Source organism: Odocoileus virginianus, unplaced genomic scaffold (genome assembly GCF_023699985.2).
Source record: "Odocoileus virginianus isolate 20LAN1187 ecotype Illinois unplaced genomic scaffold, Ovbor_1.2 Unplaced_Contig_11, whole genome shotgun sequence".
In the NCBI taxonomy this organism is placed as follows: Eukaryota; Metazoa; Chordata; class Mammalia; order Artiodactyla; family Cervidae; genus Odocoileus; species Odocoileus virginianus.
Genome location: NW_027224328.1, coordinates 181070 through 194316, shown reverse-complemented (window position 1 = coordinate 194316; position 13247 = coordinate 181070). Strand labels below are relative to the sequence as shown.

At 40.2% G+C, this 13247-nt stretch overlaps 1 protein-coding gene across 1 annotated transcript in view; it reads left to right on the top strand.

Moving 5' to 3' along the window:
- Window positions 1–12016, top strand: part of LOC110139304 (scavenger receptor cysteine-rich type 1 protein M130) — a 33642-nt gene extending 21626 nt beyond the window's left edge. The window contains exons 9-17 of the mRNA XM_020897004.2: window positions 1090–1182; window positions 1264–1578; window positions 3779–4099; window positions 4859–5167; window positions 5651–5686; window positions 5889–5996; window positions 7439–7534; window positions 8634–8684; window positions 11818–12016. Of these exons, the coding sequence (XP_020752663.2) occupies window positions 1090–1182; window positions 1264–1578; window positions 3779–4099; window positions 4859–5167; window positions 5651–5686; window positions 5889–5996; window positions 7439–7534; window positions 8634–8653 (1298 nt within the window). The 3' untranslated portion in view covers window positions 8654–8684; window positions 11818–12016. The remainder of the gene's footprint in view (window positions 1–1089; window positions 1183–1263; window positions 1579–3778; window positions 4100–4858; window positions 5168–5650; window positions 5687–5888; window positions 5997–7438; window positions 7535–8633; window positions 8685–11817) is intronic.
- The last annotated feature ends 1231 nt before the right edge of the window (window positions 12017–13247 follow it).

Genomic DNA, 13247 nt, shown 5'->3' with positions numbered 1-13247 from the left:
TAACACAGGGAGCTCAGCTCGTTGCTCTGTGATGACCTAGAGGGGTGGGATGGGGGTTGTGGGGGAGGGAGACTCAAGAGGGAGGGGATATATGTATACTTACAGCTGATTCATGTTATTGTACAGCAGAAACTAACAACTAACACAACATTAAAAAACAATTGTGCTCCAATAAAAAATATCCTATGATAAACCATGATGGAAAAGAATATTAAAAAAAGAATATATATATATATATGTATGTATATATGTATAACCAAATCACTTTGCTGAATTAACAAGAATTAACAACATTGTTGATCAACTATACTTCCAAAAAGGAGTGGGTGTACCTATAGTAAAGAATGGGAGTAAAAGGAAATGATCTACTTTGAGAGATTATGAGACGTGTACCAGAATATTAACTTCATTTGTCTTTTTAGTGGGAAAGGAAGCTTGATTTTCATGGACCTCATAGTTAATAAAGCTTATGTGTGTGGGTCAGTCATTCAGTCGTGTCTGACTCTGCAACTCCATGGACTCTGTCCACCAGGCTCCTTTGTCCATGAGAATCTCCAGACAAGAATACTGGAGTGGGTAGCCATTCCATTCTCCAGAGGACCTTCCTGACCCAGGGACTGAACCCAGGTCTCCTGCCTTGCAGGCAGATTCATTACCATCTGAGCCATCAGGGAAGACCATTTAGGACTTACCATGTAATTTAGGCTTCCCAGGTGCTGCCAGTGGTGAAGAACCCAGATGCCAGTGCAGGAGACATAAGAGACACAGGTTTTCCCTGGGTCAGGAAGATCCCCTGGAGGAAGGCATGGCAATCCACTCCACTGTTCTTGCCTGGAGAATCCCATGGATGAGGAGCCTAGTGGGCACAACCCACGGGGTTGCAGAGAGTCAGTCATGACTAAAGTAACTTAGCACAGGCACACATGTGCTTTCTCAGAGGATCTGATTCATTCTTAGCCTTGTTGACCCAGACATCTTTCTCTAAAGCTATGTTTGTCCTGAGTTCATCCATCTAGCACACCAACTGACCTCCTCTCTTCATTCCATCATTTTGTATCTCTTGTGATGGGTAATGTTTGGTGCTTGCAGGAAACCGGAGTCAGACACTATATCCATGCAATTCAACATCTTTGGATCCGAAAAGCTCTGTTGTTTTGGAAGAAAATGGTGTTCCTTGCATAGGTGAGAATCAGTGACTGATCTATGAAAATGATCTCCAAATCATCAGAAATGCATTTATCACTGTTTCATTTGCTCTTTCAGGGAGTGGACAGCTCCGCCTGGTAAATGGAGGTGGGCGTTGTGCCGGGAGAATAGAGGTCTATCATGAGGGCTTCTGGGGCACCATCTGTGATGACAGCTGGGACCTGGATGATGCCCACGTGGTGTGCAGGCAGCTGGGCTGCGGTGTGGCCATTAATGCCACGGGTTCTGCTCATTTTGGGGAAGGATCAGGGCCCATCTGGCTGGATGAGGTGAACTGTAACGGAAAGGAATCTCGCATTTCTCAGTGCCGTTCTCATGGTTGGGGACGGCAGAACTGCAGGCATAAAGAGGATGCAGGAGTTATCTGCTCAGGTGAGTTCTGCAAAATTACAACTGGTTACAGTTATGGAAGAAATGGCTGAGGTGGAGTGGTGGGTAGGGAGAATATTAATGTGAGTAAACTCCTTGGACTACAGGTTCAGAGGGAACACTTGTGAGATTCAGGTTGCCAGAAGTGTGGATCTGATGCATTAGTACTACCTCATGTGCAAGGTGGGCTATGCTGGTGGCTCAGTGAGTAAAGATGCAGGAGACCTGGGTTTGGTCCCTGGGTGGGTAAGTTCCCCTGGAGAAGGGAATGTCTACCCACTCCAATATTCTTGCCTGAAGAATCTCATGGACAGAGGAGGCTGGTGGGCTACAGTCCATGAGTCGCAAAGAGTCAAACATGACCAAGTAACCAAGCACACAGACACACATGTGCAAGGTAGTATGTAGTATGATATCAGAAAGAGGAAAGTTCAGAAATGAGGTTGTATGTCATGAAAATGACAGTAAAAGTGATAATGAGAAATTCTTTTATAAACATAAAGGGTGCTGGATGTTGGTTAAGGATTCAGTGTACCGCATGATGATCACTGTATTAATGAAGTAGATTAAAAAGGATAAGACAAGGACTTCCCTGGTGGTCCAGTGGTTGAAAATATGCCTGCCAGTACAGGAGACACGGGTTTGATCTCTGGTCTGGGAAGATTCCACATGCCACAGGGCAACTAAGCCCATGTACCACAACTACTGAGCCCACCCTCTAGAGCCCATGCCCGTCAGAAAGAGAAGCCACCAAAATTAGAAGCTCACACACTGCAACTAGAGAGTAGCCCCAGCTCATTGCAACTACATGAAGCCCATGTGCAGCAATAAAGACTCAGGATAGCCAAAAATAAAAAAACCTTTTTTTTTTTTAAAGGAGAAAAATAAATACATTTGGTAACACATTCTACAGATAAAAAGACCACCATGCCCCCAAGTAATTTTTCATGACAAAGAATCACAATGAAACACTGCTCTTGTTTTGTATACACGATTAAATATTAGAAAGCATTGTGAACTAGAAAAATGTACTCAATTGTAATGTATTGGGGGAAAAAATGGTGCTATGACTTAGCAAAGTGAAAAATTCTATATGCAGGATGTGATTTTGCTCTCACATTTAATAACATAAATCTGGTAGAGGACATACAAAACAAAACGATCTCAGCTGGTAAAGAATCCATTTGTAGTGCAGGAGACCCCGGTTTGATTCCTGGGCCAGGAAGATCCCCTGGAGAAGGGATAGGCTAACCTCAGTATTCTGGTCTGTATAGTCTTTAGGGTCACACAGAGTCAGACACAACTGGGTGACTTTCACTTTCACTTTTTGAAGTGTCAGAAAGGAACTATTGTATTTTAAGGTAATGTATACAAAACATTGGTTTTAGTGTCTGAGTATCTCACTAAATTTTAACTGTCAAGGACAATTGTCCAAAATTGAACAGAACAGGGTTACAAAGTCAAAATTACAGTAATTTAGAGAGAAAAAACCCAAACTGTGTAGTTCATAAAAGGCTCTGAGTAAGCTTTTGATTGAGATTTAGATGTCAACTTAGAGTCACTGTTGGCATTTTGAAGTGAAGTCGCTGTCGTGTCCGAGTGTTTGTGACTCCATGAACTGTAGCCTACCGGGCTCCTCCGTCCATGGGATTTTCCAGGCAAGAGTACTGGAGTGGGTTGCCATTTCCTTCTCCAGTGGATCTTCCTGACCCAGGGATCGAACCCGGGTCTCCTGCATTGTAGGCAGACGCTTTACCATCTGAGCTACAAGGGAAGCAGAGGTCCCTAATTACAAAATCCAAGACCAAAAAAACCCAGAAAGTATTTATAGAACAAATATTTTAAGAAAATCTACCAAATCATCATGAAGTTACCAAAGAATTTCTAATAATGGCATATCCTGTTAGATCATGTTAGTGTTACTTGTTCAGTAATGCCCACCTCTTTGCCCATGGACTGTACCCAGCCAGGCTCCTCTGTCCATGGAATTCTCTGGGAAAAGATAGCCATTTCCTTCTCCAGGGGATCTTCCCAACCCAGGGATCGAACCCCAGTCTCCTGCACTACAGGCAGATTCTTTACCGTCTGAGCCACCAGGGAAGCAGGCTGACTTATTTTGAAAAACGTGCTCACATCAAAGTAAATGAAGAGAGTCCTCTGGATCTTCAGGAAAGATGCAAAACTGCCATTTATTTCACTCCAGAGTTCATGTCTCTCAGACTCATCAGCGACACCAGCAGCGAGACCTGTGCAGGGCGCCTGGAAGTTTTTTACAACGGAGCTTGGGGCAGCGTGGGCAAGAGTGACATGTCTGCAACCACAGTGGGGGTGGTATGCAGGCAGCTGGGCTGTGCGGACAAAGGGAGTATCAGACCAGCGCCTTCAGACAAGGTGGAGAAAAGGCACATGTGGGTGGACAACGTCCGGTGTCCTAAGGGACCTGAAACCTTATGGCAGTGCCCATCATCTCCGTGGAAGAGGAGGCTGGCCAGCCCCTCAGAGGAGACCTGGATCACATGTGCTGGTGAGTATCCGTGGGCCGGTATGACAATCTCATTCTGTTGTTCCACTCTCATCTCCTGATCTAACTCAGTGAGAATGAATAACGTTTGGTTAACCCTTATTCTACCTGGATGAGGTAAATGGTTTTATTTAATTTGGCCTTTGGATACTCGGGATCAGTGACTATTTTCTCAAAGATGATCATACTCTGATGGTCTTCTCAAAAGTTTTATTCAGTTGTGCTTTCTCTGTGAACAAATTAGGATCAGAGAATATATAATTCAGTATTTGACTATTGAGTTACTCCATTTTTCTTTCAAATAATATCTTGTTACACTCAATGTAAGGAGAGAAGCAGTCAGAAAGATCAATCCTGAATTATTTCCCTGTTCTACACCTTCTTAAACTGGAAGAAGATTTCTATTTATCTAGTAGTTTGAGAGGATTTATACTGAGTTGGCCAAAAAGTTCATTTGTCTATAATTATGGAACAAAATTTTTGACCAACCTAATACATTTACGATGCTAACTTTATCTCATTGACATTTACTAAATCACACTAACGTTCTAATGTCCAGGATGAAATATTTAATACACCCAGTTTGTTGGAAGGACATGCACTTCCATGAAAGATGAATGTTGTAAAATTCCAAATGCACATTCAATAAGCAAAGTTTTAAAACAGATTTTTAAAAAAGAGTTTCAAATTTTTCTTTTCTCCGGTGACCTTCTAGGAGCTTTTATCTTCTCAGAAATGATCAAGGTGTCTCTGATTTTTCAGATAAAATAAGGCTTGAGGAAGGAACCACTAATTGTTCTGGACGCGTGGAGGTCTGGCACGGAGGCTCCTGGGGCACAGTGTGTGACGACTCCTGGGACCTTAACGATGCCCAGGTGGTGTGTCGCCAGCTGGGATGTGGCTTAGCTCTGGAGGCAGGAAAAGAGGCAGCGTTCGGCCAGGGAACCGGGCCCATATGGCTCAATGAAGTGAAATGCAAGGGCAATGAGTCCTCCCTGTGGGATTGTCCTGCCAAAAACTGGGGACACAGTGACTGTGGGCACAAGGAGGATGCCTCTGTGAAGTGCTCAGGTGAGCCCAAGGGGTCTGGAATCTCCTGCAGCTCGGAGAGGGTGGGCAGGGAGGGGCATTGTGTAAGGACCGGAAGTACCGTCCCAGGGACCTGGTGGGGAAAGAATCGTGCGTGTTGTTATACACTGGTCTTCAGACGGTAAGGAATCCGCCTGCAATGTAGGACACCTGGATTCGATCCCCGGGTTGGGAAGGGCAACCCACTCCAGTATTCCTGCCTGGAGAATTCCTTGGACAGAGGAGCCTGGCGGTCTACAGTCCCTGGGCTCGCAAAGAGTCAGACACGCCTGAGCGACTTTCACTGAGGAAAAGCATTTAGCTTACATGTATCCGTGTGCAGAGGGAGGAAAAACTAGGGGTCTCTAGTTTTGGGTGGGAAGAAGTAGTTTATTTGGTTGAGAGGCTAAATCCCCAGACAGGAAACAGACACAACTGTTCTGTATGTAACTCCCAGAATTGAGTCTCTCCTCTTTTCTCCTACAGAAATTGCAGAGAGCAAAGGATCACTAAAGGCCGCAGGTATATCAAGGGGTTTCTGAGCATGGGCCGATTGTCTGCATTATTTAGAATCCCTCTTATTAAGATTTTCTGGGTCAGAAGCTCTAAGAAGCTGAAATTCACTTCAGCAATCCTGTATTGACCTAGAAAAGGGATAGTAACTGGGGACCCAGGTCTTTTAGCGAAGATGTTATTACCTCTTTTGATGTTTCCCTGTGCTCAGGCCACTCCTCCACTGTTGCACTTGGAGTCCTTGGGGTCATTCTGTTGGCCTTTCTCATCGCAGCCCTCCTGTGGATTCAGAGGCGAAGACAGAGACAGCGTCTTGCAGGTCTGAGCCAAATTATCGTGTCTCTAATGTTTCATGGCATAAGAAGTTTCTTGGAATAATACAACAATAAAAAAATTAGATTCAAGTATCAAATGGCCAGAAAGAGGAAACCTAGAAGAGATTTAGAAACAAAAGTTCAGAGAAGAAAAGGGGCACTGCTCGTATTGATGATTATTATAATGTAACTATGGGCTTCCCTGGTGGCTCAGTGGTAAAGAATACGCCTGCCAATGCAGGAGACGAGGGTTCAATCCCTGGGTCAGGAAGACCCCCTGGAGAAGGAAACAGCAATCCACTCCAGGATTCTTGCCTGGAAATTTCAATGGACAGAGGAGCCTAGCAGGCTGTAGTCCATGGAGTTGCAAGAGAGTCAGGTACGACTTAGCAACTAAAAACAACAACAAATAGTCTATCTATATCTTTAATTGGGACATTATAGAATCGATCGTTTAGAATGAGTATGCTTGTGTGGTTCTGGATGAATCCTTTATTGCCCAAACATTTATTTGCTCTTACTCTATACTTATTACTAAATTTACTGTTCTGTTAAGCAACATGCTAGGTTCTGAAGATGATTCCGACATGGATAATCCAATGTTCTTATCTTTATGTAATTTGCAGTCTAGCCAAAGAGAGATATATGTAAGCAAATAAATTGCAATGTATTATTATATAGTAACATGAATGAAGAACAAAGGAGGCCCAGAGAATAAATTAATTAACTGAAAAGGGAGTATCTGAGGCTTCTAGTAGATTTTGAGACAAATTTTGAAGATATAGAGCAAAGAACTTAGTGAGGTATATTTCAGGGAGAGAAAAAAATATTTACAAGTGTAGAGAAGCTTAAAATATGGCACATTTGGTGTTTTGGTGGGGGTAAGTAAAAGGTGAGTTCAAGGACAGAAGTTCCTGATGAGGCTGAAGAAAGGGGAAGAAAAAGTAGTGAAGTTCTGTATTGCCCGGTAAGAAGATTAACAGTCATTAAAGTATGGTATAGTGGACAGAGTACTCAGGCAGGCTCTTAGAAAGTTCTGTTTGGACATCTGAGGGGTGAAAGAGAACCACATTATTGACAAAGATAGGATTTTGAAATAGTTGAGATGAAAGATGAAAAAGACTTTATAGTGAGAATGAACAGGAAAGGATAAGTTTTATAAAGATTTTAGACAAATCTCCAGTGAATTATGGAAGAATGCTGGCTGCCTTGGGAGAGGAAACTGGGTTGTAATAAGATGGCAGTTGGATAACTGGTTTAGTTTCATCGCTATTGCATTTGTGTTTGTGGCATCACGAGGGTGAAGCTTGACAGTAGAATAGAATGGAAACAGGGCAAGGGCTTAGGTGATGATTGGGTGTGTTTGCACTGCTGGGAAAAAGCACACATAGGGAGGGAAAATTTTATTATGCCCCCCTGACTCCTAACCTATGACCTCTTTTGTCAGTTTCCTCAAGAGGAGAGAACTCTGTCCACGAAATTCAATACCGGGAGATGAATTCTTGCCTGAAAGCAGATGATCTGAATCTATATAATTCCTCAGGTCTGTGGGTTCCTAGAGGGTCCATAGCCCTGGGGTTCAGACTGGTAACTGCAGCTGAGGCTGAGAGGCATTCTACTTCATGTAGTAGTGGAAAGAAATCTCAAACATAATAGGAAGCCTGTGATGCACAAAAGGAAGAAAGGCAGGAATGAACTAAACATTATTCTTAGAAATATTCATTACTGAATATTTAATAATGAATAAATATTCATTATTGATAGAAATTGCAATCATGAAGACCTCTGGCTAAGAGGTCCATGATGATTTCTGACAGAGGATCTTCGTTGTAGAATATTATGACTTGCACATTTTTATATTAAAACAGAAACTAACCTTTGAAAGATGAAACATTTCATATCTCTTTCATAATTTCTTCCATTTTCACTTTCTGTTACGTTCCTTTCTCTAACTTACATTTTTCTGAAAGTTTAAGTTTTCTATGTCTTTATCCCATCAGAAGCCATTCCTACTCATGGGACTAGCCTAATTTCCCATTACATAAAGCTTCTTTCTTTATTCTCTGGCTTCTGTTTAGCACCAGAGCACCAATTCTGCCTCTAGGAAGCATAACTATGCTGGGTTGCAAAAAATATCCCAAGGACTTCCCTGGTGGTCCAGTGGTTAAGACTCTGTGCTTTCACAGCAGGGGGCATGCGTTGGATCCCAGAACTAATATCCTGCATGCCCTGTGGCTAAAAATTACAATGCAATACAATATGATACAATAATAATAAACATCTTACAAAAGCCCAATATCCACTTTATGAAGACTCAATGCCTTCTCAATATTCCTTACCATCTGAGAGCGATCTGCCTCACTTTTTCAGTGCAAAGGAATTGGTATTTGCCAAAACTAACTCAAAGAAATATATATAAGACATGGGAAAGACTTTCTGTGCCTCTTAATTGACACTGTTTGCCTTCCTAATTGTGAACAGTGTTTTTAAATGTTCAAAGGGCTTCCGAGGCACATGAGGGGAGGTCTGACATTTCCTAGTAATTATTTTTTCCTTTCAGAAAATTCTAGTGGGTAAGATGGTTTTAATGTTGCTGGACTAATTTCTGTGTCTAAATCTCTTTCTATTTTTGGATGAAAAAGATCACTTTGACGTACAATGAAAGAAGAAAAAGGGAATTGTAACCTGGTGAGGTAAGAAGAATTTATTCATCGTTGTTCAAAATAGTTACATTCCTTTTGAGAATGCCTCTGGTATTAAGAAGAAAGAGTGTATATACACATGTATGTCCATATATGTTTATGTTTATATGTATATTCAGAATATGCAACAGTTTTTTAAGAAATTAATTTTATTTATTCATTTATTTTTGGCTGTGCCAAGTCTTCGTTGCTTTGCTCAGGCTTTCTCTAGTTGCCGGAAGTGGGGGCTACTCTTCATTGCAGTACACAGCTTCTCACTGTGGTGGTTTCTCTTGTTGCAGAGCACAGGCTCTAGGATGCACAGGCTTCATTAGTTGCAGCATGCGGGATCAGTGGTTGTGACTTGTGGGCTTAGCTGCTCCATGCATGTGGGATCTTCCCAGATCAGGGATGGAACCCATGTCCCCTGCATTGGCAGGCGGATTCTTATCCACTATGCCACCACGGAAGTCCCTGAAACAAATTTTTATAAATGACTCTTGTCTGTTCCTTAGTTACCTATATCTTAAGCAATAACAGTGGTTTATTATGTTGCTAAGGAGAAGCTGGGGAAGTAAATATGAATAACTCTTCTAAAAATATTATAGGAGTCATTTCAGAAAAGAGACAAGATGTGTCTACAGGTGTATAATGCATGCTAGGATAAAGATAGTAAAAGATACTATAGGCATATAGAAACTTGCCCAAGAGTTTGGAGAGATTGTGAAGATGTGATGATCAAGTTTAACATCTGGTGACTGAAAGATGGGCCATTCTAGGGAAAGGACATGGCATGTACAAAGTGTGGCATGGGGGTGCGGAGCAGGGAAAGGAGGGTGGGATGAATTGGGAAATTGGGATTGACTGATATATACTATTGATACCATGTATAAAGTGGATAATGAGAACTGACTGTGTAGCACAGGGAACTCTGCTCAGTGCTCTGTGGTGACCTAAATGGGAAAGAAATCAAAAAAAAAAAAGTGGGGATATGTGTATATGTAAAGCTGATTCACTGTACGATAGAAACAAACACAACATTGTAAACAACTATACTCCAATAAAAATAAATTTTAAAATGTGGCATAGAAGAGAATCACACCTTTGGGGAGTGGTAAGCTTTTCATTCAAAAACATTGAAAATACGTTTGGTGACAAGTGGTGTCCTGAGCACTGAAGATGCAGAGATAAAATATACTATTGACAAAGACATGGCTATTTGATGAAAGATCTCACAGTTTCTGTGTGGGTGTACAGAGAGGCCGTGTCAGGGGAGGGATGTGATGAGTGTCTAGACAGGAAAGGCTGCATAGAGCCCAATAACAAATGGTCTTATCTGTTGTGTTTCCTATTCATATTTTATTTCAGGGACTGTTGGGGAGGTGGTGGGCTTTGGAAGATTAAGTTTGGGCAAGATATAATCAGATTTGCTTTTATAATTTGTTTTCATAAGAAAAATGTAACAAAAGAAAAAAGTGAATAAGGCAAGAAATTTGTTGTTATACATAAAAAAGAAAAGATGGTAAAATGAATTAGTGGGTACATTTTCTATCTTGTTAAACAATTTTGGGAGGACTATTCCTCTGGAATGATATATAGCAGAAGTATGGGTTTTTATAGAGATATTTTATATGGCATATGAGAAATACAGAGTGAGATTAAGAATAAAAGTTAGACTTCTTAAAAGTATGTAAATGTAAAATGTTAATATCATGCTTATAGATACATAAACATAGAGTTGTTATAAACTGTATACAGGATAAAGTGTTAATATATGTATACAATATGTATATAGTATCATAATATATATATGTATATAAAAGGCTTCTCAGGTGGCTCAGTAGTAGAGAATCCACCTGCTAAGCAGGAGACTCGAGTTAATCCCTGGGTCGGGAAGATACCCTGGAGAAGGAAATGGCAACCCATTCCAGTATTCTTGCCTGGGAAATCCCATGGACAGAGGAGCATGGCAGGCTACAGTCCATGGGGTCACAAGAGTCGGACACAACTTAGCAACTAAGCAGCAGCATATATAAAAAGCAATTGTTAAGACAAAGCATGTAATAAATGATTGGGCAAAGGTATGATAAAAGCAGTTCTCACAAAGTGAATTTTAAATGACTATTAAATAATTTTAAAATGCTCACAATATGTCTGGGCAATTCAAAGTATGATTAACAATGAGCTATTCTTTATATAAATCAGACCAACAAAAACTTAAAGCAGCACCAATGTTTCTTGTTGGTGGGAATACAGAGAAAAATGTAATTTCAAATGTTGCTGTTGGAAACAAAAGGTGTAGTAGCCTTATGAGAGAAACTTAGAAACTTTTATTAATTTGAAAAAAAAACATGCTTCCCAGATCTTTTGACCCAACAATTCTACCCCTAAAAATTTCTTTCATATAGATAAAGCTTTTAATATATAAGAACAAATATACAAGAATTCCCTTTAGCAGCCTCTTTAGTACCGCCCCAGAGCTAGAAACAAAGTGAATGCATCAGTGGGGTAGTAGTGGCTGGAAAAATTATGGTGCAGCCAGCTAAAAAAGAAAAAATCGTGCTCAAAATTTAATAACATCATTCCACTTTTGTGTTCATGTTACTGAGTACAACTAAACATAATGTTTGCATTTATAAAACTATCGTGTGTGTACAAGTAAAGAAACAATTAAAAATTCTAACAGATTGTAAACTGAGGCCTATGAATGACTTTTGGTTAGTAATGTCAAACATATGAGTATTATTCTGATAAATGATATTTATCTCATAAATAAATAATAACAAATAATAAATAAATAATAGATAACAAACTACTTTTTCCTTAAAGAGTAATCGCTACTAAGTCACTGCTTCAGAATCACACTAGGGTGCATTTTAAAATGGCCTTTCTGTATTGTAGTTCTCTGGAGTAGAAATAATTCTTAAGCACACTGAAGTTTGAAGATCATTGCATTTAAGTTTTCTGTTTGGGAAAGTAGTATGGTTTTTTAATATACGTGAATAAGTAAGCAAATGAGTGTGTGTGTGTGTGAGAGAGGGACAGGTGTAATATAATACATTATATTAAATGATAATGTAATTCTTCTACATGTGTGCATGTGCATATGAAGAGAAAAGTAACATTATTCTATTTGTGTCTTTAGTTCAGCCAGCTTGACGAAGACCTGGACTGTTAAGTGAGCAAGGATCAACACTGAAGATCACAATACAGTCCTTTATCTCCTGATATTCAAAAGACTGCTGCTGAATTTTAAAAAATTAATTTGGTGAATGTGATGACTAAAAAGTTGTAGATAAGATTTTCAAGGGTATTAAGTAAAAAAAGAATATTGCTGATTTGAATTTGTCTTGACTCCTTATTTTTGATTCTAAGAATTTCTGAATGAGCTTTCTGACTTTAGAGTTTCATAAATACAATATGATGTTTTTTCATCTGACAGTGTTCTTATTTACATATATCTTTTTCTGGTTTAAAAAGTAATTTTCTTCTTACTGTGCTGTGTGCTAAATCGCTTTAGTTGTGTCCGACTCTTTGTGACCCTATGACTGTAAGCCTGCCAGGCTCTCTGTCCGTGGGATTCTTCAGGCAAGAATACTGGAGTGGGTTGCCATTTCCTTCTCCAGGGGATCTTCCTGACCCAGGGATTGAACCCATGTCTCCTGTGTCTCCTGCACTGCAGGCAGATTCTTTACCACTGAGCCACCTGGAAAACTTTTCAGGGAAAGGAAAGAGTGATTATTGAAGGGTTTGTTAATAACATATGGTTATGTTTACAACACATGACTCTCATGAGTTCTTTCATTGCTTTCTGTCACTGTAATTCTGGTCACTGACAAAAATTGCACAGGAAATCCTGGTAGGGGTACAAAATCTCATTTTTTAGGGCAGCATAACTAAGCTGAAATGAATGCATCAATTATGTCATATATATATACATACATACACACATATATATATATGTATATATATACACACACCCACACACACATATATATGTATATATATATATATACACCTTATAATGAAAGTTTATATTTTACTAAAAATCACTTGCCCATGTAACATACTAACATAAGGAAAGGATAACATGTAAAGAAAGACTAGAATTGATGCTTTTGAACTGTGGTATTGGAGAAGACTCTTGAGAGTCCCTTGGACTGCAAGGAGATCCAACCAGTCAATCCTAAAGGAAATCAGTCCTGAATATTCATTGGAAGGACTGATGCTGAAGCTGAAGCTCCAATACTTTGGCCACCTGATGTGAAGAACTGACTCATTGGAAAAGACCCTGATGCTGGGAAAGATTGAAGGCAGGAAGAGAAGGGGACGACAGAGGACAAGATGGTTGGATGGCATCACTGACTCGATGGACATGAGTTTGAGCAAGCTCCAGAAGTTGGTGATGGACAGGGAAGCCTGGCATGCTGCAGTCCATGGGGTCGCAAAGAGTTGGACATGACTGAATGACTGAACGGAGCTGATAGTGATTCAAGGCTGTTCAGAGTCTATTAACTTGAATAACCAAGTGTTAGATGCAATTTGATTTTATTTGAGTACTGCATGCACCCTTTT